Here is a 27964-nt window from a genome sequence, read left to right as displayed (position 1 = left end):
TCACATCTTATCTCAATCATATGTCTAGACAGTAAAAATAATCACTCAATATTCATTGAAGGCTACCGTGCTCAGGGAGCATGGGGGAGGGGACGATGGGTGGGAGAGAAGCGCCCACCACACGCCCTGAGGCAGAACGTGTGTTTACAAAACAGTGAAAACTTGTGACGGTGCCTTGCGAACAATTATTCAGCTTAGGACACCTTATCCAATTATCTTTATCACCAGCGATTACTCTCTAGTACTGGGGGAGTACCTGGACAATATATCTACAAGGAAAAATTCCTAGAACATGTGTAAGTAAATAAGTATCGCTGTCGTCTCCACCTCCACCATCATTCAAATTCAAACATACAGGGTGTGATACAAATATTGATGAATTTATATATCACTTATCTAACTTATTGCAACCGCAATTAAGAACATAATCAATTAGCAACGCTACTAGAACATTTTACAGCAAAGCTGTGATATAAAATATTGTGCCTAAACTCGACAAGAGAGTTATCCTGTGTCACTTGTCAGACAGGCTTCGGCATTTAGAGAATTATATTGAATGTTATTTAGTGTATTAATTGGCCAGTGAGGCAACACCTCATATTTCAGTGAGTATTCGTTAAAAAATCTTGCAGCGACTGAATCTTTTTCCGGACCCCAGACACTTGAGGTTCACTGCCTCATAAGTGTCCCTAGTCTGGGAAGAGTTTCAGTCGAGGTGACTGAACCTCTTCATATAATTTATTTATTTTTTATTTATTTTTATATATATATACAAGAAGGTACATTGGGATTGTGAGGATACATAGCATAGTAATTACATTCTTGTAAAGCCACTAGTACGCGCTGCATTTCGGGCAGGTCCTTAATCTAAGAAAATTTTAAGTAGGTAAATACTTGCAAAATTTATAAAAATTATAAGTTACATAGCAAGAAAAAAATAACAGTTGAGAGAATATAGAGAGTATAGTAGATGAGAGAATATAGAGATGAGAGAGATGAGAAAATTTAATATATCTACATATATATACTTGAACATATAGATTAAGTTAACTATTGCTTTCTTAGTTATCTTTAATTTATAATATAAGTTTAACCTATTGAATATAATCTTCAATACTTAGTTAACTAGTACTTAGTTACTTAGTTAAGACTTTAGTACTTGGACTACATTTAAGGTCATTTAATATGATACTTCTACAATTAAAATTGTTGTGTTTATAGTAAATGAATATTGGCTGTTGATAGATATGGTGCTGGGCTGGACTATGTACATGTTTAAATCCCTGATTTAAAATTCAAATTCAAATGTTTATTTAGGTAAAGTACATACATACAAGGGGTGATACAAATATTGATGAAGTTATAGATAGAGCTAGTACATACGGTTCCTAAAGCCACTGCCCATATAAAGGGCAGGAAAAACACTAAAGACTAAAACTTAATACTAATTGAGATTAAAGTATGAAATGTGTTGAGAAAATATAAAAATAAAAAAGGGGGGAATATGGCAGAAAAACAGCAAAAATACAATTTGGACGACAAACAGCACTGTTTAAAAAATAACAAACATGGGTTGACATTATAGGGGTAAGGTAGGTTACAGGGAGTTAATTAGGTAGTGCTTAGTTTTTATCTTAAACTGGTACAGAGGTACAGTCTTTAACATGATTGGGAAGGTCATTCCACATTCTGAGTCCCTTGATTTGTAGAGCATTTCTAGTTTGATTAAGTCGTACTCTTGGAATATCAAAAAGGTATTTGATTCTGGTGTGGTGCTCATGGGTTCTGTTACAACCTTCAATAAAGCTTTTAAGGTCAGGATTGGCATTACAGTTCAGTGTTCATTACAATTGGTTTGTGGTGTTGGGAAGCATTTGGAAGGTCCTTAATGTAGACTAGAAAGAGGAGAGGGCCAAGTATGCTGCCCTGAGGAACACCAATGTTGATTGGTAGGGTGGGAGAAATTGAATTATTCACAGAAACATACTGGAGCCTGTCAGTAAGGTAAGATTTGAGGTATTGCAGGGAGTGACCTCTGACTCCATAATGATGTAATTTAAGAAGAAGGTTTTGGTGGTTGACAGTGTCAAAAGCCTTATGCAGGTCCACAAATAACCCAACAGGGAACTCATTTTTATCAAGAGCTGCATGTATCAAGTTAATCATACTAATAAGTGCATCATTAAAGAGAACCAGTGTTCAGTCATAGAACTGAATTTATTAAAATCTTATCCTTGTATTAAAAATACAAGCTGATGTGAGATAATTGCCTGCAGGTGGATTATGGAGCTTCAATCAACTTCTTCATTCATCCCCACCTGCCCCTTACAGCCCACTGTCTGTCATTAGGAAAAAGAGGAGCTAGGATTTACGACCCTAGCTAGAGACTTTAGTTGAATTAATTTTACAAACAGTAATTTTTTAATTTTAGTACATTACAAGTCCCTTGTAGTTCTCCTCTCATATCAATCTCGGCAGTTTTCCCCACAAATCTAATCCTGACCTTAAACGCTTCATAGAGGGTTATAACAAAACTCATGGGCACCACACTAGCAACAAATATCTTTGTTTGAATACAAGAGTGTGACTTAACCAACCTAGAAACTATATGCAAATCAAAGGTTCCAAAATGTGGATTGATTTTTCCAATGTCAAAGACTGACCCTCTATCTACCAGTTTAAGAGAAAAATTAAGTTCTACTTACATCAACGCCTTGTAACCTACCTCACCTCCTAAATGTCAACTTATGTCTTTGCTATTATTGAACTTTAATGATCAATGACTTTGTCACACTGCTGATATCTACCATGTATAAAAAGAAAATTGTAGTCTGTTTATTTATTCATAATTTAATATCTGCTGCTCTTGCAATTGCTGCTGTTAATTCAACATGTAAATACAGTATTGTAATTCTTTCTAACACTTCAGTTCAATTCATGCTTTTGATCTCGATTAGTTTTTCCCACATCTTTCCCGAAACTGTACGTATTAGTGGCTTTAAGATAGTATATACTAGCTCTATCTTGAAATCCAACTGTCTGCTTGTAACTCAGTTCGACTGGTCTAGAAATTTGTTCACCCATAGTGAACCCATGGCACAGCCTACCCTCCGAAGCCCCAAATTTTATGTTACTCAGTCATACAGTCTCCATGCACTGACAGTAGTTACAGTACAGAGACCATTATCCAGGCGTAGACAGTTAATATATACTGTCCACATTCACAATGAATTCACAATAAAGTAATACATCTGAGAAAATCTACCATACCAAGTCAGCCACCATACATTGGCCATATATCACTATATTTTGACTATTGGTTGACCATTACTTAGTCACAATCACTATAGTTTGCCAAATCGATATTATTATTTTTAGTTTGAAACTACAGTAGTCCGTATTCTTAGACTGGCATAACAGTAGCTAACATTCTTATTTATGTTCCTTCATCAGAGATTTTAATTCAAATTACAAAAACACAACTCCTGCTTTCTCTCCCTTTGAAAAGCTCGCTATTGCAACACTAATAATCGATTCTAATATTTTGAGATATATACAAGAGTTTGTACGTTCTTGTACAGCCACTAGTACGCGTAGCGTTTCGGGCAGGTCCCTGGAATACGATCCCCGCCGCGAAGAATCGTTTTTACAACCAAGTACACATTTTATTGTTGAGTTAAACAGAGGCTACAGTTAAGGATTTGCGCCCAGTAAATCCTCCCCGGCCAGGATACGAACCCACGACAAAGCGCTCGCGGAACGCCAGGCGAGTGTCTTACCACTACACCACGGAGACTACGACTATTCACAATGAATGCACGGGAATAGGCTGTGAAACTTTAAATGGTACACCTCTGTGCAGACGATATATTTTGTCTGTATTAAATTGGAAATCTATAAAAACAGTTTATTAAAATATTTATTGAGTGCAATACATTTCATAACCTTAACTGGAACAGCTCAGCGGTGCAATACAATGTACTCTAATGACATATATATATATATATATATATATATATATATATATATATATATATATATATATATATATATATATATATATATATATAAAAACACACACACCAAAGAGGGAGAGCTCAACCCCCACAAGCACAAATATAGGTGAATACACACACACACACGAGACATTCTCTCGCATGTGTATGCACTCACCTAGTTGTGCTTGCGGGGGTTGACCTTTGGCTCTTTGGTCCCGCCTCTCAACCGTCAATTTACTAGTGTACAGATTCCTGAGCTCGAGCTCTATCAAATGTAGATATGAAAGAGCTCGAGAAGCTCAGGAATCTTTACACCAGTAGATTGACGGTTGAGAGGCAGAACCAAAGAGCCAAAGCTCAACCCCCGCAAGCACAACAAACTTTATATTGATCCTAAACTGCTGTAGCTTGGCTAAGATTGGGACGAGGTAAATCTAATAATTCGTAAATCACATTTGTTTTAATGTGATCCTTATCTCCAGAACTGCAAGTCTTAAATGATCTGATTGGTTTTTATGCTCTTTTTAACATATGTTAATTTTGTCATATGTATCAGACAAGTTCTTTTGTTCGCCATCAAATTCTGGAATATAAAATATGTTACTTTCAGGAAGATTAGGAAGATCATGGGTATAGTACAGTGTTACAGCTTCGTGTCATTAGGATGTGACCCTTGGCTCCTGGGAATGGTAAAAGCGATTGCATTGTCAGTTAAATATTGATGTGATTCAATCCTAAAAGTTGCAATTTTCCTTCTAGTTTGTACTGGGAGGAACTGAGTACCACATTTCAAATTCTTTTGGTCCATATTCGTGATCAATACATGCAGCATATACAGACATTATACACGAAAAGCGTGTGTAAGGCAATATACATATTACTGATGCCGGCACCGGGAGGCACCCAGAAATGCAGTGTTTAACATATGCTTGTGGATACCAAGATTTTTTTAAAGTATAGATATGGTTACTAAGTAAATAGATGGATATGAAGTATTATATAGACATTAAGTGTATATATATATATATATATATATATATATATATATATATATATATATATATATATATATATATATATATATATATATATATATATATATATATATATATGTGGGACATTTGGTATGTATATGGACAACAAATATGTATATGAACATTAAGTATGTATATATTGACAACAAATAAGCATATGAACATTATGTACAGTGTATGGTCACTATGTATTCTTCGTGTTAAATCACTAGAAGATACATTTTTTAACCCAGTGTCTGTGCCGGGTGAGGCGGGCGGGGGCAGCGGCGCTCCTCCCGGCACAACACACAAGTCAAGGTAATACAACTTATAGAATTTAGATAAAACTGGTAAATTTGGACTTTTTGTATTAAGAACAGCATTGTTAATATGAAGACTATTTTTTACCAAGAATATCATTGTTTATTGCAAGAACAGCATTGCTAATGTCATTCCCATTGTTTGTTTAGGAAACACATTACAAGATACATGTGATGTGTTGTGTACAGTTTTGATAGAAATGTTTGATGATATTTCTTTTTAAATTCCCAAAGTTGAGAAGTTTGTTAAAATATAAGTTTTTACTATGTATTTAGTAGTGACCACTCTGTTGCTTTGTTTGCAAGTTAAATTTACTTTGTAATTATGTACAGATTTGCAGCAGCTGTTAAGATCTAACGATACAGGAGGTTAGCAACAGTAATATATTTTGTATCCTAAATACAACATATAATATGAGCTTATTTGTTTACTGTACTACATTTTATATAAAAACATAATTCAATACGTTTAAGTTTGAAGCAAATAGGTATTTAATACTGTATAAGAAAATACAATTTGTTATAAAGTGTACAGAGTGACCTGGTGCTGCAGCCTCCAGCAGTGTTGGTGGTAGTTACTGTTAGTGCGGCTCCTTACAGAAGTGCAGGTTAATTAATCATTAATTGCGCGCGCGCACACACAAAATGCTGTTACAAAAGTTGGAGCAACAGGCAGTAGTAAAAGGTAAGGTGCTTCAGTGGATAAGAAGGTATCTAAGCAATAGGAAACAGTGAGTAACTGTGAGGGGAGGGGAGACATCAGAATGGCAAGATGTCCCCAGCGGAGTCCCACAGGGCTCTGTTCTTGGACCCATCCTGTTTCTAATATATGTAAATGACCTTCCAGATGGTATTGACCCATTCCTCTTAATATTTACTGATGGCGCAAAAATTATGAGAAGAATCAAGATAGACAGAGACTACAGGACTAACTGAACAAACTGGAGGAATGGTCTAGAAAATGGCTACTAAAGTTCAACTCAAGAAAGTGTAAAGTAATGAAATTAGGCAAAGGGAGCAGAACCCTGAACACGATGTACCATCTGGGAGGTGATATCCTGCAAGAGTCAAATAGAGAGAAAGATCTGGGGGTTGATACTCCACTGAACCTGTCCCCAGAGGCCCACACCAAACGAGTATCAGCAGCGTATGTTACATTGGCCAACATAAGAACTGCCTTTAGAAACTTGTGTAAAGAATCATTCAGAACCTTGTATACTACATAGGTCAGACCAATCCTGGAGTATGCAGCTCCAGTCTGGAGTCCATACCTAGTTAAACACAAGACAAAGTTAAGAGAAGATTCAGAAGTATGCCACCAGACTAGTCCCGGAACTGAGAGGTATGAGCTATGAAGAAAGGCTAAGGGAGCTAAACCTCACATCCCTGGAAAACAGAAGAGTAAGGGGAGACATAATAACCACCTACAAAATTCTCAGGGGGAATTGACAGGGTGGACAAAGACAAACTCTTTAGCACGGGTGGAACACGAACATGGGGACACAGGTGGAAACCTAGTACCCAGATGAGGCACAGAAACATTAGAAAGAATTTTTTTTGAGTGTCAGAGTAGTTAGTAAAGGAATGCATTAAGTAATGATGTGGAGGAGGCAGACTCCATACACAGTTTCAAATGTAGATACGATAGAGCCCAGTAGGCTCAGGAATCTGTACACCAGTTGAGTGACAGTTGAGAGGCGGGACCAATGAGCCAGAGCTCAACCCTCGCAAGCACAACTAGGTAAGTACACACACACCTCATTACAAGGAGGTTGAAGCAGTTGAAAAACCTGATTTCAAGAGAGGACATTATGGGGAACTTAGACATTTCTTTCAGGAATTTGACTCGAAAGACTTGTTGTTAGGACATGGAAGTAAATGAGATGTATGTCAAGTTTTGTGAAATATATAATAAAGGCACAACACAACTTATAGCAAAGCAGAGATGCAGAACCAGGAAACAGGATTGGTTCAACAGAATTGCGAGAGGACCAGAGACCAAAAATACATAAAAATGGAATCAATATAGGAAGGAAGAGGCCAAACCCCCAAACATACCAGCGATACAAAGATGCGAAAAACAACTACACAAGAGTGAGGAGAGAGGCAGAGAGGAACTTTGAGAAAGGGATAGCAGAAAAATGTAAAACAGAACCAGGTCTATTCTATAAATTCATAAACAACAAATTGCAGGTAAAGCATAATATTCAGAGGTTGAAAATGGGAAACAGATTCACTGAAAATGAAAAGGAAATGCATGAAACATTAAACGAAAAGTTCCAAAGTGTGTTTGTACAAAATGAAATCTTCAGGGAACCAGACACAGTAAGAATTCTAGAGAACAACATAGAGCACATAGAGGTGTCTAGAGGAGAAGTGAACAAAATTCTTAAGGAGCTAAGTAAGAACAAAGCAGTAGGCCCAGATGGAGTTTCACCATGGGTTCTGAGAGAATGTGCACCTGAGCTCAGCATTCCACTTCAAATGATTTTTCAGACATCCCTGTGTACAGGAGTTGTAGCAGATGCGTGGAAAAAGGCTAACATAGTTCCAATCTACAAAAGTGGCAGCATTTAAGACCCTCTCAATCATAGGCCTGTATCATTGCCAAGTGTAATAGTCAAAATATTGGGAAAAATAATTAAAAATAAATGGGGTAGAACACCTGGAGAAAAACGATGTAATAGATAGTCAGTATGGTTTTCGCTCTGGGAGATCCTGTGTAACGAATTTATTCAGTTTCTATGATCGAGCCACAGATTTTACAGGAAAGAAATGGCTGGGGTGACTGCATCTATCTGAACCTAAAAAAGACTTTCAACAGAGTTAAACATAAGAGGTTGTTCTAAAAACTGGAACATATTGGAGGGGTGACAGGAAAGCTTTTAACATGGATGAAAAAATTTCTGATAGAAAAATGAAGGCAGTAATCAGAGGCAATGTATCAGACTGGAGAAATGTCACAAGTGGAGTACTACAGGGTTCAGTTCTTGCACCGGTAATGTTCATTGTCTACATAAACAATCTACCAGATGGAATACAAAATCATATGAACCTATTTGTTGATGATGCTAAGATCATAGGGAAGATAAGAAACTTAGATGATTATCATGCCCTTCAAGAAGACCTGGACAAAATAAGTATATGGAGCACCACTTGGTAAATGGAATTGAATGTGAATAAATGCCATGTTATGGAATGTGGAAAAAGAGAACATAGATCCCACACAACCTATAAATTATGTGAGAAATCTTTAAAGACTTCTGATAAAGAAAGAGATCTTGGGGATGGTCCTAGATAAAAAAAACTGTCACCTAGTACTCTATCCCTGTATATATCCACCAAATATATGTATACATATATGCATATGCATGTGTGTAATAAAAGAATTTGGCTTCATAAGATTGTTACTCGCTTAGCTAATTGAATTGTGGTGTTCACTTCCTCAACCCGTTATGTTCCTCTGTAACCTCTTCCCCCACCGCCCAGGGGGATGGGTATAGGGTGCATAATAAAGGACTAACTGTGCCCAAGTCAGATGGTGGAGGCGGGTCAGCGAGACTGTGGCAGGTCTGGGAGTGCCTGGCCTGGGGTTGACTGGTGATAACGAGACCTGGCAGCGAAGTCTTCATTTTCTTCAGTCAGCTGATTGGCAGTGACCTCGACGCCCGGGTGAAGCGGAGTCACCACCACCTGGTCATACTCAGCTGACTGCTGCCTGATCAACACAACAACACTTATGAGTATCTAACTTTAAAATAAATAAATGTGACAGGTACTCATAACTCACATTGTATTGAATTATTAGTATTTATTGCATCAGTTAGAACAGTACAATATTCATACTGTAGGTACATTATTCATAGAATATGAGGCTTGGTCGCAGGTTGGCGCCCATCTATAGCCCTGGTGGATTTTTTCATTGATATATATCACGTTAATGTAATTTTTGTGTGTTTCATACTGTAGGATAAACACCCACACTTATGTAATTGTGAAATTTATGTAAGGAATTTACGCCAAGTCTTTCACACTCTCCTGAGTGCTTTGTCAACGTCTGAGTGTGTGATTAGGACGAGACTTGCATCTCAACGTCTAATCTAAAGATCAGACATCTGCAAGTCTAAAGGTTAAAGATTAGACGTTGAGATGTCTAAGATTAAATGTTGAGAAGTCTCGTCCTAATCCCACACTCAGACTTTGACAAAGCACTCAGGAGAGTGCGAAATTCCTTACATATCACAAATACACAACTGTAAGGTTTTATCCTATGTTATTATGTCTTACAAATATTACAAATGTAGCATTTTTATTTAAATATGGCTAAGCAGTGTAAAACATAGATAAAGCTGTCAACGTACACAAATTATTAAATCAAACAGACCACTATTAAAAGGCTTGGAAACACATTCTCTTTAGTTCCAAAAATAAAAGGAGCCTATAGCACCCTGTATGTACTTAGGAAATATTTGCTTACCCAATGCACGTAAGGCACATATTTTTGAGCCATCGGAGGAAGACGAAGTGGGTGGCAATACCAGGAGGACCTCCGGGGGCGGCCTGGCCGATGTAGACATATATGAGCAGTGTGGTGAGGAGGGTGAGGAGACCGTAAGCCCAGTGAACACACACCATCATCGACACCTTCACACAAACCTGCACATTTGGTCCCCCCATTATTATATTGATTTACAGTTACCAATGTTAATGGTTACCAATGGTAGAGCAATGTTAATAAATATAAATTTTGTTTAATATATACTTATTCATTCATTTATTTATATACAAAAAGGTACAATGGGTTGTGTTAGTATAGGTTTTTGTGATTAAATGGGACATTCTGGCAAAGGTCTTAACTCACACAACATTGTCGGCAAGTCTTAATAAGTTTACAAAGGATTTGTAGTGAAATTTAAATTACAAGGTGAACAATCTCAACCAGAAATAAAATATGTAAATGAGGTATACAATGAGAGCTTTCAGCACTTTCAAAAATTACAGCAAGGTAACGATTACTGTATGTACAATTAGTAATTGGGGAAGGTGGTGATGATTAAATATAAATTACAGTATATTGACGGAGCTTTAGTTTCAGGTAGTAGAGTACCATTGTAGTACAAAGGGACACGGGGGTAAGGAAATTATGTACTTCTATGTTTTACTTCTGAACAAATCATAGGTAAAGCAATTCCTTGTGTCACTGCAGGATGGCGTGTATATGGGTAACTCGCGTGTACTGTGTGTGTATTAACCTAGTATTCACCAAGTATGTTTATTGAGATAAGAAAGAAATACATCTCAAAGGGATAGAGTAGCTTAGGCGATTTCTATCCCCCTGTCTAGTATTCACCTAGTTGTGCTTCCGGGGGTTGAGCTTTAGCTCTTTGCTCCCGCCTCTCAACCATCAATCAACAGGTGTACAGGTTCCTGAGCCTATTGGGCTCTATCATATCTACACCTGAAACTGTGTATGGAGTCAGTTTCCACCACATCACCACCATTGTGTGTGTGTGTTTACCTCTAGTCGGACTTTGCGAATGTCATAGTGATACTTAACGCGGGTGTATACCGTATGTAAGATATGGATATATTAGTGCGTAGTATAACGAGAGAAGAGCAGAGTGGGGAACATAATATCTCATTTTAGAAAGTATACCGACCATTTTTTAGACTTTTTTGGCTATGTGTTGTATGTGGGTGCTGAAGTTCAATCTCTTGTCTATGTATAGGCCAAGGAACTTAGCCTCAATTTTACTGTTAACGTTAACATTGTCTATCTAAAGTTGAATCTGATTTGATAATTTACTACCAAATAAAATAAAGATGGCTTTTTCTGAGTTTGGTGCAAGTTTGTTGGTTGACAGCCATGACAGTTTTAGTCTTAGTGTTTTTCCTGCCCGAAACGCTTTGCGTAATAGTGGCTTTAGGCATTGTATGTACTAGCTCTATCTATAAATCCATCAACTTTTGTATCTTACCTTGTATGTATGTATGTACCTTACCTTGAATAAAAATTTATTTATTTATGAGTGGACATTTTAAAACTCATTGTCCTGTGTTGAAAGATACATCTCAATATTTACCTTTATGATGAAATAATGCGCAAGAGGTGCTTACCCCCAGGAGGGAGAGCCAGCGGTTGCAGAGGTAAGAATACCAGTGGGTAGCCTTGCTGGTGATGTCGAGCGGGCCGGCGCCTGGACCAGCCGGCGCCAGCCCTCCTCCTGCTCCACCGGCCGCCACGCCGCTACCAACGCTCTCTTCCTCTGTCCAAGGGCAAGAGACGGTAGTCACGAGGAAGGTTATGGTTATTCTTGTTCATTATACTTATCAAATAGAAAGTTCAATGTTTCTCACTGCAATAATAAGGACCTATATCTGCCATATGTTTCTTACTGCACTAAAGATATGTCAGACTTGTGTCCTTCTGACCTCAGCAGTATTTTCTCACCCACTCTTGGTTTGTTTGATTTCTTTATCACATGTTTCTCAAGTCTTATGAGTTTAATATTATATGGAGTGTTATATATATATATATATATATATATATATATATATATATATATATATATATATATATATATATATATATATATATATATATATATATATGTCGTACCTAATAGCCAGAACACACTTCTCAACCTACTATGCAAGGCCCGATTTGCCTAATAAGCCAAGTTTTCCTGAATTAATATATTTTCTCTAATTTTTTTCTTATGAAATGATAAAGCTACCCATTTCATTATGTATGAGGTCAATTTTTTGTTATTGTAGTTAAAATTGACGTAGATATATGACTGAACCTAACCAACCCTACCTAACCTAACCTAACCTATCTTTATAGGTTAGGTTAGGTTAGGTAGCCGAAAAAGTTAAGTTAGGTTAGGTTAGGTAGGTTAGGTAGTCAAAAAACAATTAATTCATGAAAACTTGGCTTAATAGGCAAATCGGGCCTTGCATAGTAGGCTGAGAAGTGAGTTCTGGCTACTAGGTACGACATATATATATATATATATATATATATATATATATATATATATATATATATATATTCTTGTGCTACTATATCATCTCATAGAGTGATACCCCTCACATAACACTGTCTTACCCTTTGTGGAGCGGTCAGTGTCTGACTTGATGCTGGAATGGTCATCTGGGGACGACACCAGACTTGACGTTCCTGAACTGGCAGCTGTCTGTACCAGAGAAAGACAGATCATAGACAGGTGGCAGATAGGTCGTAGACAGTTACAACAGACAGGTGTGGGGATAGTCAGCAGGTGTGGGGATAGTCAGCAGGTGTGGGGATAGTCAGCAGGTGTGGGGATAGTCAGCAGGTGTGGGGAGAGTCAGCAGGTGTGGGGATAGTCAGCAGTTGTGGGTATAGTCAGCAGTTGTGGGGATAGTCAGCAGGTGTGGGGATAGTCAGCAGGTGTGGGGAGAGTCAGCAGGTGTGGGGATAGTCAGCAGTTGTGGGGATAGTCAGCAGTTGTGGGGATAGTCAGCAGCAACACAACATAACTAGCAACTTGACCTATAAGCTACACGAGCCAAAATCCATCAAGTATTAATGTATACCGGAAGGTGATCAGGTAATGTGACAGAGAGGCGCCTAATCTTGCCCTTTAAGGAAAGTTGGTCATTATAATTAGGTGGAGGTGAAGGTCTTACCGTGATGACCTTCTTGTGTGTTATTCTCTCTGGGAACAGGTGGTCCAGGTCGCTGGCGCCGCCGGTGCCGCCGCCGGAGGCGAAGGTCGGGGTTCCGAATGTTTGATTTCTGTAAAGAGCAATGACTTATAATTTTCCTATTACTTGCGGCGTTCAATTGGTGTGTAAGGCTACGCCAGGTGGAAGTGTGAGCAGCCAACACTGACCACAGCAGGATACTCTTGTGGCTCAACTGGTCACGTCTATAACACCGCCTTCACTGTACTTTACGTCGCCGTTCAACAGTAGTTGTTCATATGTATGGGTCAGTTACAGTCGAGAGGTGACTCACTTGGTCAAATGACCGCTAACAACTGATTGGTGATTGGCAGGTCAGGTCAGCCAGCGTTACCGTGTGGTATACACAGCATAGTAATGTTTTCATCAGTTCCGACACGCGTCTTCGGAATTGACAATTAAATTTATATCTTGTAATTACATAAGTGTAGTTATAGGATGAGAGCTATACTCGTAGTATCCCGTATTCCCAGCACTCTTTGTCATATATTGTGGCAACAATGATGATCCCGCCCCATCCAACGACAGTAAGATAAGGATTAAACAAAATGGATGAAAACGAAACAAATAATCATGGCCTTAACATAAGTATTTCTTCTTCCTTCGGGTTTAGAAACAGAAGGTAACAGCTGTCTCACCTGAACCTGGCCTCCCGCGCCTTCTGCAGGTCCGCTGTCATAGCGAGGGCGAAGTAGGCATAGTCAATAGCGGCGTAGGTGGCGAGGAAGGGCATAGTAACGATGGGTGCCAGAGTGTTGATCCTTCCCACCATCAGGAACACCACCGTCACCACCACCGTCACCACCAGTGACAACACCGGTACTTTGTTTGGACCTTTCTGAGGGACAAAATATATATATTTAGGTTGGAGACCTGTCTCCCACATTCAGTAAATATTGTCTCGCTCGATTTTTGCCCATACTGAAAAAAAAATTATTAGGTTCTTGCATGTTTATATTCCATGATTATTGGAATATAATTTAATTACGTGAATGTATTATGTTATATACTGCGTTGATACGATCTTCCAGGTTTTAGTTCGGTGCTGGGCTTAAAGCCCATCAACATGGTGCAGGACTCTAGTAAGCTCTCAGTGTGTATTCATACACGACACCGCCCTATGTATACCTCTCCTTTAAAGTTATTAATAAATTATAAGAATGTACAATTTAAATGAAGGATACTATTGCTTCATTAAATCAGAAAATAATATTTTCAAACCCATCTTTCAGTTCATGATTCCTGTCAAAGGAAATTAATACCACAACTTCTAATATTAACACACTGGAGCCTCAGCCAATGGTCATAAAGATCTAGTGAAATATGAACCATAAATATTTCATCACTAGTGTGCTAGTGATATTTCATCACTTGTAAAGCCTCATACTACAGTGTGAGGCTTTACAACATCAGATGTATTAATAAAATAATACAGCTCGATGTGTGACCAAATGAGCAGACTTAAAGAGTCGTTATTGACCAGGTTAATAAGACCCAGCCCTGGGGAACCCTATATAATATAGAAGCAGAATAATTTTGTCAAGACGGTTCATACCCCTTTTGCCAGCGGAGAGAGAAACGGAACAACATTCTCAGCTGCGATGGACTGTAGGACGCGAGGCGACGCGTAGAGGGAGGCCAGAGTGGCGGAGAGTGTGGTGGTGTAGAGACCCGCCACAAGCAGCACTCCTGTGGGAGGGACATGTCAGTCACAGTCATGAGGACAACAGTCAGGAGGACAACACAGTCATGAGGACAGGACACCACGAGGACAACGCAAGCTTCGTGCCTTGTTCAATGGTCTGCCTCAGGGCGCCGCCCCCCGCACACTTGGTGTTGTGTTATATTACGCCAGTCATCCAATTATATGCTCACGTACGTATAATTATTATACTCATACAATACAAACCATCCAGATATTTGACTGTCAAAAAACAATGAAGAGAAGATGGCAACTGGACATCCTGCCACATATCTTATATTATCTCAACACTGGTTCCGGTGGTGGCGCCAGAGACTCAACTCACTCACGCACCAGCTCTCCCAGCATCATCTTCACCAGTACACTTGCTGAACTAGGTGACACCTTGGGTCATACACGGTGTGTCATACACGGTGAGCCATACACGGTGTGTCAACTGCACGCCCACCACCACGCCCTCCTACCAGTCACTCCCTGCTTGCTCAGTAAGTCCTGGCAACGTCAGTCTTTATTATCAAGTGACTGATCTCTAGTTTAAAATATTTGAACAACAACATAGCTCTGGGTCTCTGTACAAATGAACACAATTGTAAACAGGTGTTGAGTAATTCCTACAGAGTCGGCAGAGATGCGTACTTCTGCGATACTCGCGCTCTGTTAGTATATGAAGCTGAATTGTTTATCACAATGAAGCTGCCAACATGCCGCCTGTTAAGGCCAAGTGTCAGAATCCGTAGGCTGACAGATGTCGCCACACCTCGAGTACCACTGCTAAAACTATCACCTCAACTGGTGTAGAGCAGTACGGTAGAGCCGTCATCAACTCGTAACACATGAAACTTAACCCAAGTAGTTATCTCCCAGCTTGGACCAAGCTAATTGGCATGGTGGAGGTGTCTGGCCTCGCCCTCCTCTTGTTGTTGTTGTTACTACCACTCCCTCCTATGATTGTTAGTAATAACTTAAATAATGTTTTTAAACACATGCCCGAAACGCTTTGCGTAATAGTGGCTTTAGGCATTGTATGTACTAGCTATATCTATAAGTCAAACAATCCTTGTAAATATTTATTGTATGTATGTACCTTACCTAAATAAAATTGTATTGTATTGTATTGTAAACAAATGTTTTTAAATGTTTACAGGAAATATTTATTCAAAACAGCGGCATGATTCGATACACTGTTGGTTATAAATAAATAAATAAATAAATAAATAAATAAATAAATAAATAAATAAATAAATAAATAAATAATAAATAAAACTTGGTGTTCACAATGTACATGAACAGTTACATCAGGTGTAAGAAAACATGACCAAACCTCTCGTCCTGTTCCAGAATCATTAACTCGCATATTTGTCTAATATGTTCTCAGTAATAAGTCTTTTTCACACAACCATCATTATCATAATATATAACAATTTGAATCTGAGCAACATCCAAGCAATCCATCTAACTCTACACATTATATTAGTCACTGATAAAATTATCGTTCTCTCTTAAATAAAATAACGTTTTCTGTATTAAAACGGTTAAGGGAGACTAACCTAGAGCTGACACCTTCTCCGTGATCATGTAATCAGTGAGCAAGACCTTCCGTTCTACCGTGGCGCCCAACACTACCACGAACACCAGGTATAGCACAGTACTGCAGGAGATAACGTAGAGACATGAAGAACTTCAAGAAGTAATGGAGAGATATCAGACGCTGCAGTGGAGATAGAAAGAGGCAGAAGAGATATAATAAGACTTGTCTGATAACGACAGATCTGAATAACACAACTGCAAGCAAGCGAATACATTATAATAAAAGTGCAATATTTAAGCACTGTACTCTCATGTGAGTGAATACATGTGTGGGTGGAGGCAAGTGTGGGTGAAGACGAGGTTATGCACCTCAGACCGAGGGCTGAGAGGGTTCCGACGGGGATGTCCCTGGCTGGGTGTCGCAGGTCGCTACTCATGTTGATGCCCGCCATGATGCCTGTGACACTAGGGAAGAACACTCCCAGCACCGTGAACCAGGACGTGCCAGACGTGTACCCTGGCGACGTGTTGTTGGCCCACGTCACCCCAGACCATCCGGTCACTCCCGGCTCTGAAACAAACAAACTTCATCACAACGATGTCAAGCTCGCGAGATTGTTACACACGTGTTAAATAGTGACGTCATCAATCGATAGTGATGTCATTAGACTAATACAATTTAGTAATTAAAGTTTTCAAACTGCAATAGCCAAAATACTTGATGCACCTGCTTTATACATTGCAAATCCTGGTCTGTACATGTCGAGTACCTTTTTTTTTTTTTTTTTTTTTTTTTTTTTTTTTTTTTTTTTTGAGATATATACAAGAGTTGTTACATTCTTGTACAGCCACTAGTACGCGTAGCGTTTCGGGCAGGTCCCTGGAATACGATCCCCGCCGCGAAGAATAGTTTTTACAACAAAGTACACATTTTACTGTTGAGTTAAACAGAGGCTACAGTTAAGGAATTGCGCCCAGTAAATCCTCCCCGGCCAGGATACGAACCCATGACATAGCGCTCGCGGAACGCCAGGCGAGTGTCTTGCCACTACACCACGGAGACTAATCAGACCACCAGAGACTACCTGGTCTCGTGTGTACCACTTCGTCTTCGCAGTGCAATACCTGATACGGAGCGATGCAACACCTGATCAAAACATACAGAAAACTTGGTACAGACATGTGCAACATGTAATATAAAAATGTCCAACACCTGATTAAGAGATGAGCAACACCTAGTTCAAACTTAAGCAACAAATAATTTAAAATTCAAAAAGCTGTCTAATATCTCTGTGGCTCTATGAGCCACAGAGATACTAGAAAGAACTTTTTTAATGTCAGAGTGGTTGACAAATAGAATGCATTAGGAAGTGATGTAGTGGAGGCTGACTCCATACACAGTTTCAAGTGTAAATATGATAGAGCCCAGTAGGCTCAGAAACCTGTACACCTGTTGATTGACAGTTGAGAGGCGGGACCAAAGAACCAAAGCTCAACCCCCGCAAGCACAATTAGGTGAGTACACACATACACACAGTCTTATATCACTTTAAGGGGACCGCGTCGTACATACACGACGGGTTTGCTTATGCGGGTTCTGCCCCCGCGTCGTAAATAGCCGGCCGATCTAAAAAAAAAAAACATATAAAATCGAATTCTTATTCGATCGACTTGGGGAAGTATGAAAATGTTTGCCATTAAATTTCCGTTTTCTCTAATAGGCACATGGCCTATTTGAGAAAACGGCATTGTATTGTAACAGAGGAGAGACTATTGAGTTGGTGACACAACGAGGGTAATCACCCACTTCACACACTCTTGGTGTGGGCCGCGATCATAATTCTACATTTATATGCATATGTCTGTGTAGGGAATTTTATTGCGAGTTCAGGGATATAAAATATAACGCTGTAGGACTAATGTGGAGCTGACAACAAACAAAAGAGTATGAACATTTTATTGCTGTTTGGGCGTCATGGCGAGTGATCTACGTTTTATTTATTTCGTGGTGGGATAGCTAATGCTTTGGTGACATGTTATACATATGATCTTGTAGAGAATTTTATTGCCAACACATTGATACCAAAATGAAATACGTAACTCGAGAATTGGTGTCAGGAGAGTGAAAAGATTACACACTCTTTGGTGTTTAAGCTCAAGAGCCCAAAACGCCGCGCGCGCAATGCACTAGTTTTTTTTTCATGGGGCCCGCGCGCTTTAAAGTGTTTTTAAATTAATATGCCAGATCTTCTTGCAGGAGTTACAGAGGATGGTGTCGCAGCTGTTCACAGGCTTCACTCAGAGCCTTCCAGGTGTGCCTGGCCCTCTGGTCTCTCCCAGCGCCCTCAAGGGCTCAGTCACAGCTCCAAGCGCCCTCAGGGGCTTAACCACAGCTCCCAGCGACCACTATTTTATCGAATTCACGTGCCAGGACCAGCCAGTAGGACGGGTTGTCATCAAGGTGAGAAGCCTTCTTCTCATCCACAATTGTTAACCTGTAAGAGATGAGCACTTTTCTTATTAACACTTTCCTTTAGTTAACACTTTAATGTTAACACACACTTTAAGTTAACACTTTCCTTCAGTTGCTGCTGCTGCTTCCACTCCTTCCTTGTTGTCCTCTCCGCTCCTGGGTATCAGCTCAGCCCGAGCCTCTCAAATAGTACATCGCATTTTGACGTATCAGTACTCAAAGATCAAAAACTGATGTACTAAAATCATAGCGGCTCGCAAAATTAACTACATGTCTAGTATTTATGCCGGTTATCCCAATGTTCAAAACTTTTTCTATTTTAAGTCTTTATATTAGGGAAGTTATTATTCATCACCTCAGGTAAAATATACCAACGTATATCTCGAATTACAAACCCAGAAAACCAGTGGTGCCTCCCATACTCAGGGAGCTGGACTTGAGGTGTCCTCCACAGGTACTACCAGATGCTCTATCCTCTCAATGAGACGTGATTAATATCTTTTATTCTTGATGTTATAAATATTATTCTCATTCACAGGTCTTAAGCAAATATTTCATATTCACAGGTTCTGACGTAAAGTCTCATTATCTCTTAGACTCGGTCACTGAGTATGTGTATATTGTCAGGTGCTGGAAGGCACGGGTCAGCTGGGATCAGAATTTGCAGCCTTACTGACTGGGAAACGTGGATTCGGGTATAAGGGTTCGCGTGTTTTCGCCTGCTGCCAGAACGAGTGGATCCTTCTGGGCGACCTGCTGTACGACGCCCCGCGGGTCCTCACTCCCCGCAACCACGACTGGGACCCCATGGAGGACGACGGGTGGGAGGAGAGCAGGGAAGGATTCCAACCCTCACGCGACACGTCGAGAAGTGCTGACGGAGAGGCCTCGCCCCGCATCCTTCACAGCGGCTATACCGGAGTCGTTGACAGTCAGGTATTATGGAGTGGTAACTACCGTGTTCTAGAGGAGTACGACTACACTTGTTAGCTTACTCAGTATGCCGGTTCTCTTTCGTTCGTGTTCTCACTCTCCCTCACTCGCGCGCACACCTCAGATTGGCGTGAAGTCACCAGCGGAATCCCACAGGGTTCTGTACTCGGACCTATCCTGTTTCTGATATACGTAAATGATCTTCCTGAGGGTATAGGCTCATTCCTCTCAATGTTTAGAAGGATTAAGACAGAGGACAGCATAAGTCTTCAAGTAGATCTGGACAAACTGAAGGAATGGTCCAACAAATGGTTGTTAGAGTTTAACCCGAACAAATGTAATGTAATGAAGATAGGTTTAGGGAGCGGGAGGCCAGATATAAGGTATCATTTGGGAGATGAAATTCTTCAAGAATCAGAGAGAAAGATCTGGGAGTCGATATCACGCCAGACCTGTCCCCCGAAGCCCATATCAGGAGGATAATATCAGCGGCATATGCCAGGTTGGCCAACGTAAGAACGGCCTTTAGAAACTTGTGTTAGTAATCATTCATAACATTGTATACCACATATATCAGAACAATCCTGGAGTATGCAGCTCCAGCATGGAGTCTATATCTCGTCAAGCATAAGACTAAACTGGAGAAGGTTCAGAGGTTTGCTACCAGATTAGCATTCGAACTGAGGGGTATTAGCTATGAGGAGAGTATGGGAATTAAATCTCATGTCGCTGGAAGACAGAAGATTAGGTTCTGATCACCACATGCAAGATTCTCAAAGGAATTGATAGGGTAGATAAAGACTTCAATGCAAGGGGCACACGCACTAGGGGACCTTCACCCAGTAAGAGCACCCAACACCCAGTAAGAGCACCCAACACCCAGTAAGAGCATCCAACACCCAGTAAGAGCACCCAACACCCAGTAAGAGCACCCAACACCCAGTAAGAGCACCCAACACCCAGTAAGAGCACCCAACACCCAGTAAGAGCATCCAACACCCAGTAAGAGCACCCAACACCCAGTAAGAGCACCCAACACCCAGTAAGAGCACCCAACACCCAGTAAGAGCACCCAACACCCAGTAAGAGCATCCAACACCCAGTAAGAGCACCCAACACCCAGTAAGAGCACCCAACACCCACTAAGAGCACCCAACACCCAGTAAGAGCACCCAACACCCAGTAAGAGCACCCAACACCCAGTAAGAGCACCCAACACCCAGTAAGAGCACCCAACACCCAGTAAGAGCACCCAACACCCAGTAAGAGCACCCAACACCCAGTAAGAGCACCCAACACCCAGTAAGAGCACCCAACACCCAGTAAGAGCACCCAACACCCAGTAAGAGCACCCAACACCCACTAAGAGCACCCAACACCCAGTAAGAGCACCCAACACCCAGTAAGAGCACCCAACACCCAGTAAGAGCACCCAACACCCAGTAAGAGCACCCAACACCCAGTAAGAGCACCCAACACCCAGTAAGAGCACCCAACACCCACTAAGAGCACCCAACACCCAGTAAGAGCACCCAACACCCAGTATGAGCACCCAACACCCAGTAAGAGCACCCAACACCCACTAAGAGCACCCAACACCCAGTAAGAGCACCCAACACCCAGTATGAGCACCCAACACCCAGTAAGAGCACCCAACACCCAGTAAGAGCACCCAACACCCAGTATGAGCGCTCCTCCCCTACAGGACACGTGTCACGGGGACGTCCGCGGGGCGGTGGTGGCCGTGGCGGCTGACCTTCACCTGGAGACGCTGACCTGGAGCCTCGGACCACAGGTTAAGATCTGCCTGAGTGACAGTCTTATCAGGTCAGTACTTTCCCTCTCATGTATACACCCCTTACTCTCCCTCTCATGTATACACCCCCTTACTCTCCCTCTCATGTATACACCCCCTTACTCTCCCTCTCATGTATACACCCCCTTACTCTCCCTCTCATGTATACACCCCCTTACTCTCCCTCTCATGTATACACCCCCTTACTCTCCCTCTCATGTATACACCCCCTTACTCTCCCTCTCATGTATACACCCCCTTACTCTCCCTCTCATGTATACACAACATAAATATGTGGCTGGAGGCAGGCAAGGTGGGGAATAAGAAGGTATGTGCGCGCGCAGGTCCGGGCGGGCGCTGGGGCAAGTGACGGACGGACTCCATGTCATCCAGCGCCTGTCACAGATGAGTGAATATGGTAACTTTGAGCCCACAGCCAGGATCACAATCAGCGAGTGTGGCTCCTGCTGACACTCGTCACCACCTCTGCTGACACCGCCGCTTCTGCTGACAATCACCGCTGTCTCCTGATGTCTCCAAGCTTATGACACTATACAGGAAACTCTGGACCCATCCGTCAACGCCAGGGTTCCTTCCTTTCCCTGTAGTTGGATTCCAGACCAGGTTTCCAGGTGGTCAGCTTGGTGAACCAGGTTGTTGGTGGTACCACAAGGCATGCCAGGGACGGTGACATCTTTCTAATGTATCCTTCTCGAGAAAAGAAACTCCTTAAGTTTCCCCCCCAAGCACATTTTATTGTCTTCCCCCATCATAGTTAGGGTATACGTCTTCACCCTGTCCTCTGTGGCTCTAGTGACCCCTGGAGCCGTCTTCACCCTGTCATGTGTGGCTCTAGTGACCCCTAGAGCCGTCTTCACCCCTGTCATCTGTGGCTCTAGTGACCCCTGGAGCCGTCTTCACCCTGTCCTCTGTGGCTCTAGTGACCCCTGGAGCCGTCTTCACCCCTGTCATCTGTGGCTCTGGTGACCCCTGGAGCCGTCTTCACCCTGTCATCCGTGGCTCTAATGACCCCTAGAGCCGTCTTCACCCCTGTCCTCTGTGGCTCTAGTGACCCCTGGAGCCGTCTTCACCCTGTCATCTGTGGCTCTAGTGACCCCTAGAGCCGTCTTCACCCCTGTCATGTGTGGCTCTGGTGACCCCTGGAGCCGTCCTCACTGCTCAACAAGCAAATTACTACAGAAACAAACTTTCCATTATGTTCTACCTCAGTGTGCTCTCCTTTATGTTGTTCTCTTGATGAACCACCGAAGAGCCTGATGGAGGGAAATTTCCCTCACTTAATGCTCCTGTAATGGAGCAATTTATGCACATTTTGAGGCAAGAATGATTAAACATGTTTACCCACAACACAGTTTTTCTGAATAGGTCCACTGATTGTACAGGCACATCTATATACATATAGATGTGTATACACCGTTACACACGATGGGTTCACATGGGATAACGACTGTCACTAAAAAAAAAGTTTCTATAAACTTAGACATAAAAACAATTTATTTGAACATTTATGATATGAGGCAATAAATGAGGATGAGAGGAGGTGTGGGAGGAGCGTGGCACTGACCGTCGGAGTGGTCGAGGAAGCTGCCGAAGACAAAGTCGAGGGCTGCGAGGACTACGAGGAGGAGGAGGATGAACTGGACCTTGATGACCCACTTGACACCTGCCACGTTGATGAGTGCCAGGATCAGCAGGGCACCGCAGCCCATGGCCTTCTCTGCCCACACTCCTGGCACTGACACCAGCTCTGCCATCGACTCCCCGAACCCAGTGACACACAGCGAGATGCCCACTGTCTGGGGGAGATGTTCTGGGGGTAATATATGTATGTGTATGTATATATGTATACGTATATATATATATGTACATGTATGTATGAGTATGTGTACATGTATATATAACATTAATAATTTTGTAATTTGCGTCAAAAGATTGTTATTTGCTTAGCTCAAAATGTCTAGTGGACATTTATCAAGCCAATTTCTCTCATGAAAACTCGAAAAAGCATTAGCAAGTGCAAAGCCTAATGGAGAACCCATTGCTACGCCATCAATTTGTTTATAATATTTATTATTAAACATAATAACAGTCTTTAACTGCCAATTTTAACAACTGTCTAAATATCTTACTACAAAATCCTGACACTAAATTAGTGTCAGCGAATAACTGATTTACACAAATGTCAATAGTTTCCAACAGAGAAATGTTAGTGAAGAGTCATTCTATATCAAAACTAGCCGTTATAGTAGGGAACTCATAATTCAATGAGGAAAGTTCCTTTACAAAATCCTGAGAGTTTCTCAGAGTAAATTCATTACAAGTTAATGGTTCTAATAATGGAACTAAAAACTTTGCCAGTTTGTAATTAAAAGTACCAATCGCTGACAAAATAGAACGAAACGGTATACCTGTTCTATGAACATTAGGCATCCCATATAAAATGCCTGGCTTAGAGCCTGTTGCGAGCATTTTTGTGTAATCAAAGAGAACGTCTTTCAGACTTCTTACAACTCTATTCAATTTATCTTCACATTTCAAAATACTGAAAGGGATCAATATTAACCAACATAAATACGAGACGTATTGCTTTTTAAATTAAAGAATCTGAAACAAGATGTTTGTTATATAAATGGTTTTCCTATTCATTTTGAAATTAAGATTCCCGAAGGGAACACGTGTAATGTACAAGTCCGTACATTTCTGTATATGTAGCCAGAAATGTAATGACTTTTACAAGTTGTTGCGAATAAAGTTCCCTATTACGATAGTAAGTGAAGTACAAGTTGCAAGAGGCAGTGACAGGTTGGTTCCTGTTGTGTTGCTTGATGACGTCTCGTATCAGTGTGACACCTCCTTCAAGTTATCTGATTCAACATTTGCTTTACAAATACCAACTCCGGAGCTTGGCCCGCCAGCGCGCGCGGTGTCAATATCTCCCCAGTGCCGCTCCCTTATACATTCAAGGTGGCTCTTAGGTTGTCTCTCTTGCTATATGGAGAACTTCACTCCATATAGTCGTTACGATTATGTTTACCAAAACCAACGAGCCTAAGTGCTCTTATAACACTAAACTTATTGAGCTCTATAATGTTAACTTTAGGTTTACGATGTGAGTAACGGATAAATAAGGCAAGTGGAGGGTTAATAAGGCGAGTAGAGCGGTTAATGAAGCAAGTGGAGGGTTAATGAAGGGAGTAAAAAGTTAGTGAAGGACTAATGAAGTGAGTGAAGGGTTTGTGAGGTGAGTTATGGGTGAGTGAAGGGCTAATAAGATAAGTAAAGAGTTTGTGAGGCAAGTGAAAGGTTAGTGAGGTGAGTGAAGTATGGCGGGGTGAGTGTAGGGGACTCACCTGGCCAAAGCAGTAGACAAGTCCCACAGAGCCGCCGACCTGGGAGCCTAGGACATGGGAGATAAGGGAGTAAATGCCCCCGTTCTCCATCCTCGTCCTCTCACAGATCCCAACTGCTGATACCACCGACGTCAGCACCACCAACACTGTAATACACGAATGTCAGCACCACCAACACTGTAATACACGAATGTCAGCACCACTAAGCCTGTAGTATGCGGACGTCAGCGTGACTGTAACACCTGGATGGCAGCACCTCTTAACAATAATACACAGATCAATACCACTAGAACTGTGACACACACAGCAACCAAGTGTACACACACATACAAGCAGCAATGTACAAATCCACAAGAGACGTGATGAGGGTTCGAACTTACTTCGTTCTCAACCTCAACCTTCGATGAGTGCTAAATAAGTAAGCACTCCCGAGCAATCTGTGAGGCTAGGATACCCGGATGAAACAGGTCATATTCTGGCCTAGGCTTTCCGTGGCAGCGTGGGTAACGTCTCGGCAAACACCTGGTAAGGTAGCCATAGTGGTCGTGCTCATAGTTGGTATAGTTGTTGTTGTTGTAGTTCTCTCTCTCTCTCTCTCTCTCTCTCTCTCTCTCTCTCTCTCTCTCTCTCTCTCTCTCTCTCTCTCTCTCTCTCTCTCTCTCTCTCTCTCTCTCTCTCTGTGCAACAATAGGTGTCCATCAGCCCGTCACTCACCGGAGACGATGACAGCAAGGGCGGCCAGCGGGACGCCAGCCTCCCCGACCACCCAGCCGGCTCTCAGGAAGACGATGACGCCCAGGAGGTTGACGAGGCACGAGGTGAACACTCCATCCCACGTTCCGAACAGCACCCGCTCGCTCACGAAAAAGGTGCTTTTCCACCATGGTACGTCCCCCTGCCAGTCACACATGGGGGGGAGGGGGGGGGGGTTAGTATGACACCTTCTCTACCACCACCTGTTGTACGTAGATCTGTGTATCTATGCATTTACGTATGTAGGTTAGCTTAGCATTTTAAAAGTACCGAATCACCTGTGGTTGATTGTTCAATAAATCCCTGAACTATATGTTTAACTGATCTCTAACTCTGTCTATGGAGGACAGAAGAAAATGTATATATGCTGGTTAGCATTGTAAATGTGTGGCCACGTTTGTGGTAGAAAATAAAGAAAAAAAAATTAAAAAAAAATAAAAAAAAACACCTGTTGTCTCTCACTACCTGTTGTCTGCAACTGCCTGTCGTGCTCCCACTACCTGTTTTCTACTTCTGCCTGTAGTCCCCCACTACATGTTATCTATTGTTACCACCTGTTGTCTCCCCGCTACCTGTTGTCTGCTACTTATCTTGTTTTCCCCCACTACCTGTTGTCTACTACTGCCTATTGTCCCCCACTACCTGTTGTCTACTACTACCTATTGTTCCCTACTACCTGTTGTCTACTTCTGCCTGTTGTGCCCCTACTACCTGTTGTGCCCCACTACCTGTTGTGCCTCACTACCTGTTGTGCCCCTACTACCTGTTGTGCCCCTACTACCTGTTGTGCCCCACTACCTGTTGTGCCCCTACTACCTGTTGTGCCCCACTACCTGTTGTGCCCCACTACATGTTGTGCCCCACTACCTGTTGTGCCCCCACTACCTGTTGTGCCCCCACTACCTGTTGTGCCCCCCACTACCTGTTGTGCCCTTACTACCTGTTGTGCCCCACTACCTGTTGTGCCCCCACTACCTGTTGTGCCCCACTACCTGTTGTGCCCCCACTACCTGTTGTGCCCCCCACTACCTGTTGTGCTCCCACTACCTGTTGTGCCCCACTACCTGTTGTGCCCCCACTACCTGTTGTGCCCCACTACCTGTTGTGCCCCACTACCTGTTGTGCCCCTACTACATGTTGTGCCCCACTACCTGTTGTGCCCCCACTACCTGTTGTGCCCCCACTACCTGTTGTGCCCCCCACTACCTGTTGTGCCCCCACTACCTGTTGTGCCCCACTACCTGTTGTGCCCCACTACCTGTTGTGCCCCTACTACCTGTTGTGCCCCACTACCTGTTGTGCCTCACTACCTGTTGTGCCCCTACTACCTGTTGTGCCCCTACTACCTGTTGTGCCCCACTACCTGTTGTGCCCCCACTACCTGTTGTGCCCCCACTACCTGTTGTGCCCCCACTACCTGTTGTGCCCCACTACCTGTTGTGCCCCCACTACCTGTTGTGCCCCACTACCTGTTGTGCCCCCACTACCTGTTGTGCCCCACTACCTGTTGTGCCCCCACTACCTGTTGTGCCCCACTACCTGGGATGCTGACCTTCTCGCCGGTGAAGAGCTCGGCGTGGTGGCCGCCGTAGTAGCCCTCGTCCAGTGCCGGGTCCTTGAGTCGTGTGGTCTCTGACGCCTCCCGCTCCCCGTCAGAGGCCAGCCCGAAGCGACTCCAGTCGACTGCTGTTTTCGCTGACATGTTCGCTATAACTTGGTGGGTGTGTGTGTGTGGTGGTCACTGCAGGTGGTGGTACACACGCACGGTGAGCCTTGCCTGGCCTTTACAGTTCTATGTGATATGTTTGGTATTAATAGTGAGAGTTCCAGGTGGAATTGTCCGTCTGTACTTGTCTTAATATTCGCGTAACAACTTGTGATGATTGTTGGAGACTTGGGTTCACTAACTGCGTTGTCGTGTTCCTCTCATTTTAAACACCTCGCATATCAATTATCTGCTTTAGGTAACACTAAAGACGCATCATAACAAGTTAATAATTAATTATAATGGTTCAAACAATTATAAATTTCCGGTTATCCTTTTAAATAAGAATGATTCTAACTTGAATTATTAATAATTTACTGATTCATATCAGCTAAGCTGGAAACTGCTGTTTTGTTCTTGAAGTAAAAAGCTGACACACTTATTCTGTGCGTCCACCTACCTCTCCCAGGACACACATTACTGCCAAGCTTTCTCCACGTTGGCAGCCGTCCAGCAAGTATTAACATTCGGACGGAAGTGCAGAATAGAACCAGTGAGGAGTAGAGGCGCCATAGGCACAATCAGAGAATACTGAACATCAGAGGTCCATGGCTGGTCAACACCCTCCCAGGAAGCATTATAA

The 27964-nt window shown here is 42.0% G+C and overlaps 2 protein-coding genes across 6 annotated transcripts; one reads left to right on the top strand and one right to left on the bottom strand.

Moving 5' to 3' along the window:
• Positions 1 to 64: 64 nt before the first annotated feature.
• On the top strand, positions 65 to 24128 carry LOC123765422 (uncharacterized). 5 transcript variants are annotated; one of them, XM_069334009.1, is made up of 5 exons: positions 65 to 296; positions 18549 to 18752; positions 19392 to 19700; positions 21403 to 21524; positions 21801 to 21831. In XM_069334009.1, the coding sequence occupies exons 2-5, from the start codon at positions 18561 to 18563 to the stop codon at positions 21814 to 21816; spliced, it is 639 nt and encodes a 212-aa protein (XP_069190110.1). In that variant the 5' UTR covers positions 65 to 296; positions 18549 to 18560; the 3' UTR covers positions 21817 to 21831. The 5 variants fall into 5 exon arrangements, with proteins under 5 accessions (XP_069190110.1, XP_045609921.2, XP_045609920.2 ...); XM_045753965.2 differs by lacking the exon at positions 21801 to 21831 and adding an exon at positions 21837 to 24128 and having other exon boundaries at positions 97 to 296; XM_045753964.2 differs by lacking the exons at positions 65 to 296; positions 21801 to 21831 and adding exons at positions 14708 to 15249; positions 21837 to 24128.
• Positions 3906 to 27454, bottom strand: LOC123765421 (solute carrier family 12 member 8). Its single transcript, XM_045753963.2, has 13 exons — positions 27169 to 27454; positions 25578 to 25758; positions 24864 to 25009; positions 23078 to 23309; positions 16661 to 16862; positions 16312 to 16412; positions 14618 to 14751; positions 13701 to 13900; positions 13006 to 13114; positions 12443 to 12530; positions 11449 to 11597; positions 9809 to 9987; positions 3906 to 9049 (listed from the first exon to the last, which is right to left on the bottom strand). The coding sequence occupies exons 1-13, from the start codon at positions 27316 to 27318 to the stop codon at positions 8884 to 8886; spliced, it is 2037 nt and encodes a 678-aa protein (XP_045609919.2). The 5' UTR covers positions 27319 to 27454; the 3' UTR covers positions 3906 to 8883.
• Between the last annotated feature and the right edge of the window lie 510 nt (positions 27455 to 27964).

The sequence above is a fragment of the Procambarus clarkii genome, chromosome 30 (assembly GCF_040958095.1).
Source record: "Procambarus clarkii isolate CNS0578487 chromosome 30, FALCON_Pclarkii_2.0, whole genome shotgun sequence".
NCBI classification, from domain to species: domain Eukaryota; kingdom Metazoa; phylum Arthropoda; class Malacostraca; order Decapoda; family Cambaridae; genus Procambarus; species Procambarus clarkii.
This window is presented reverse-complemented; position numbering and strand designations above follow the sequence as displayed.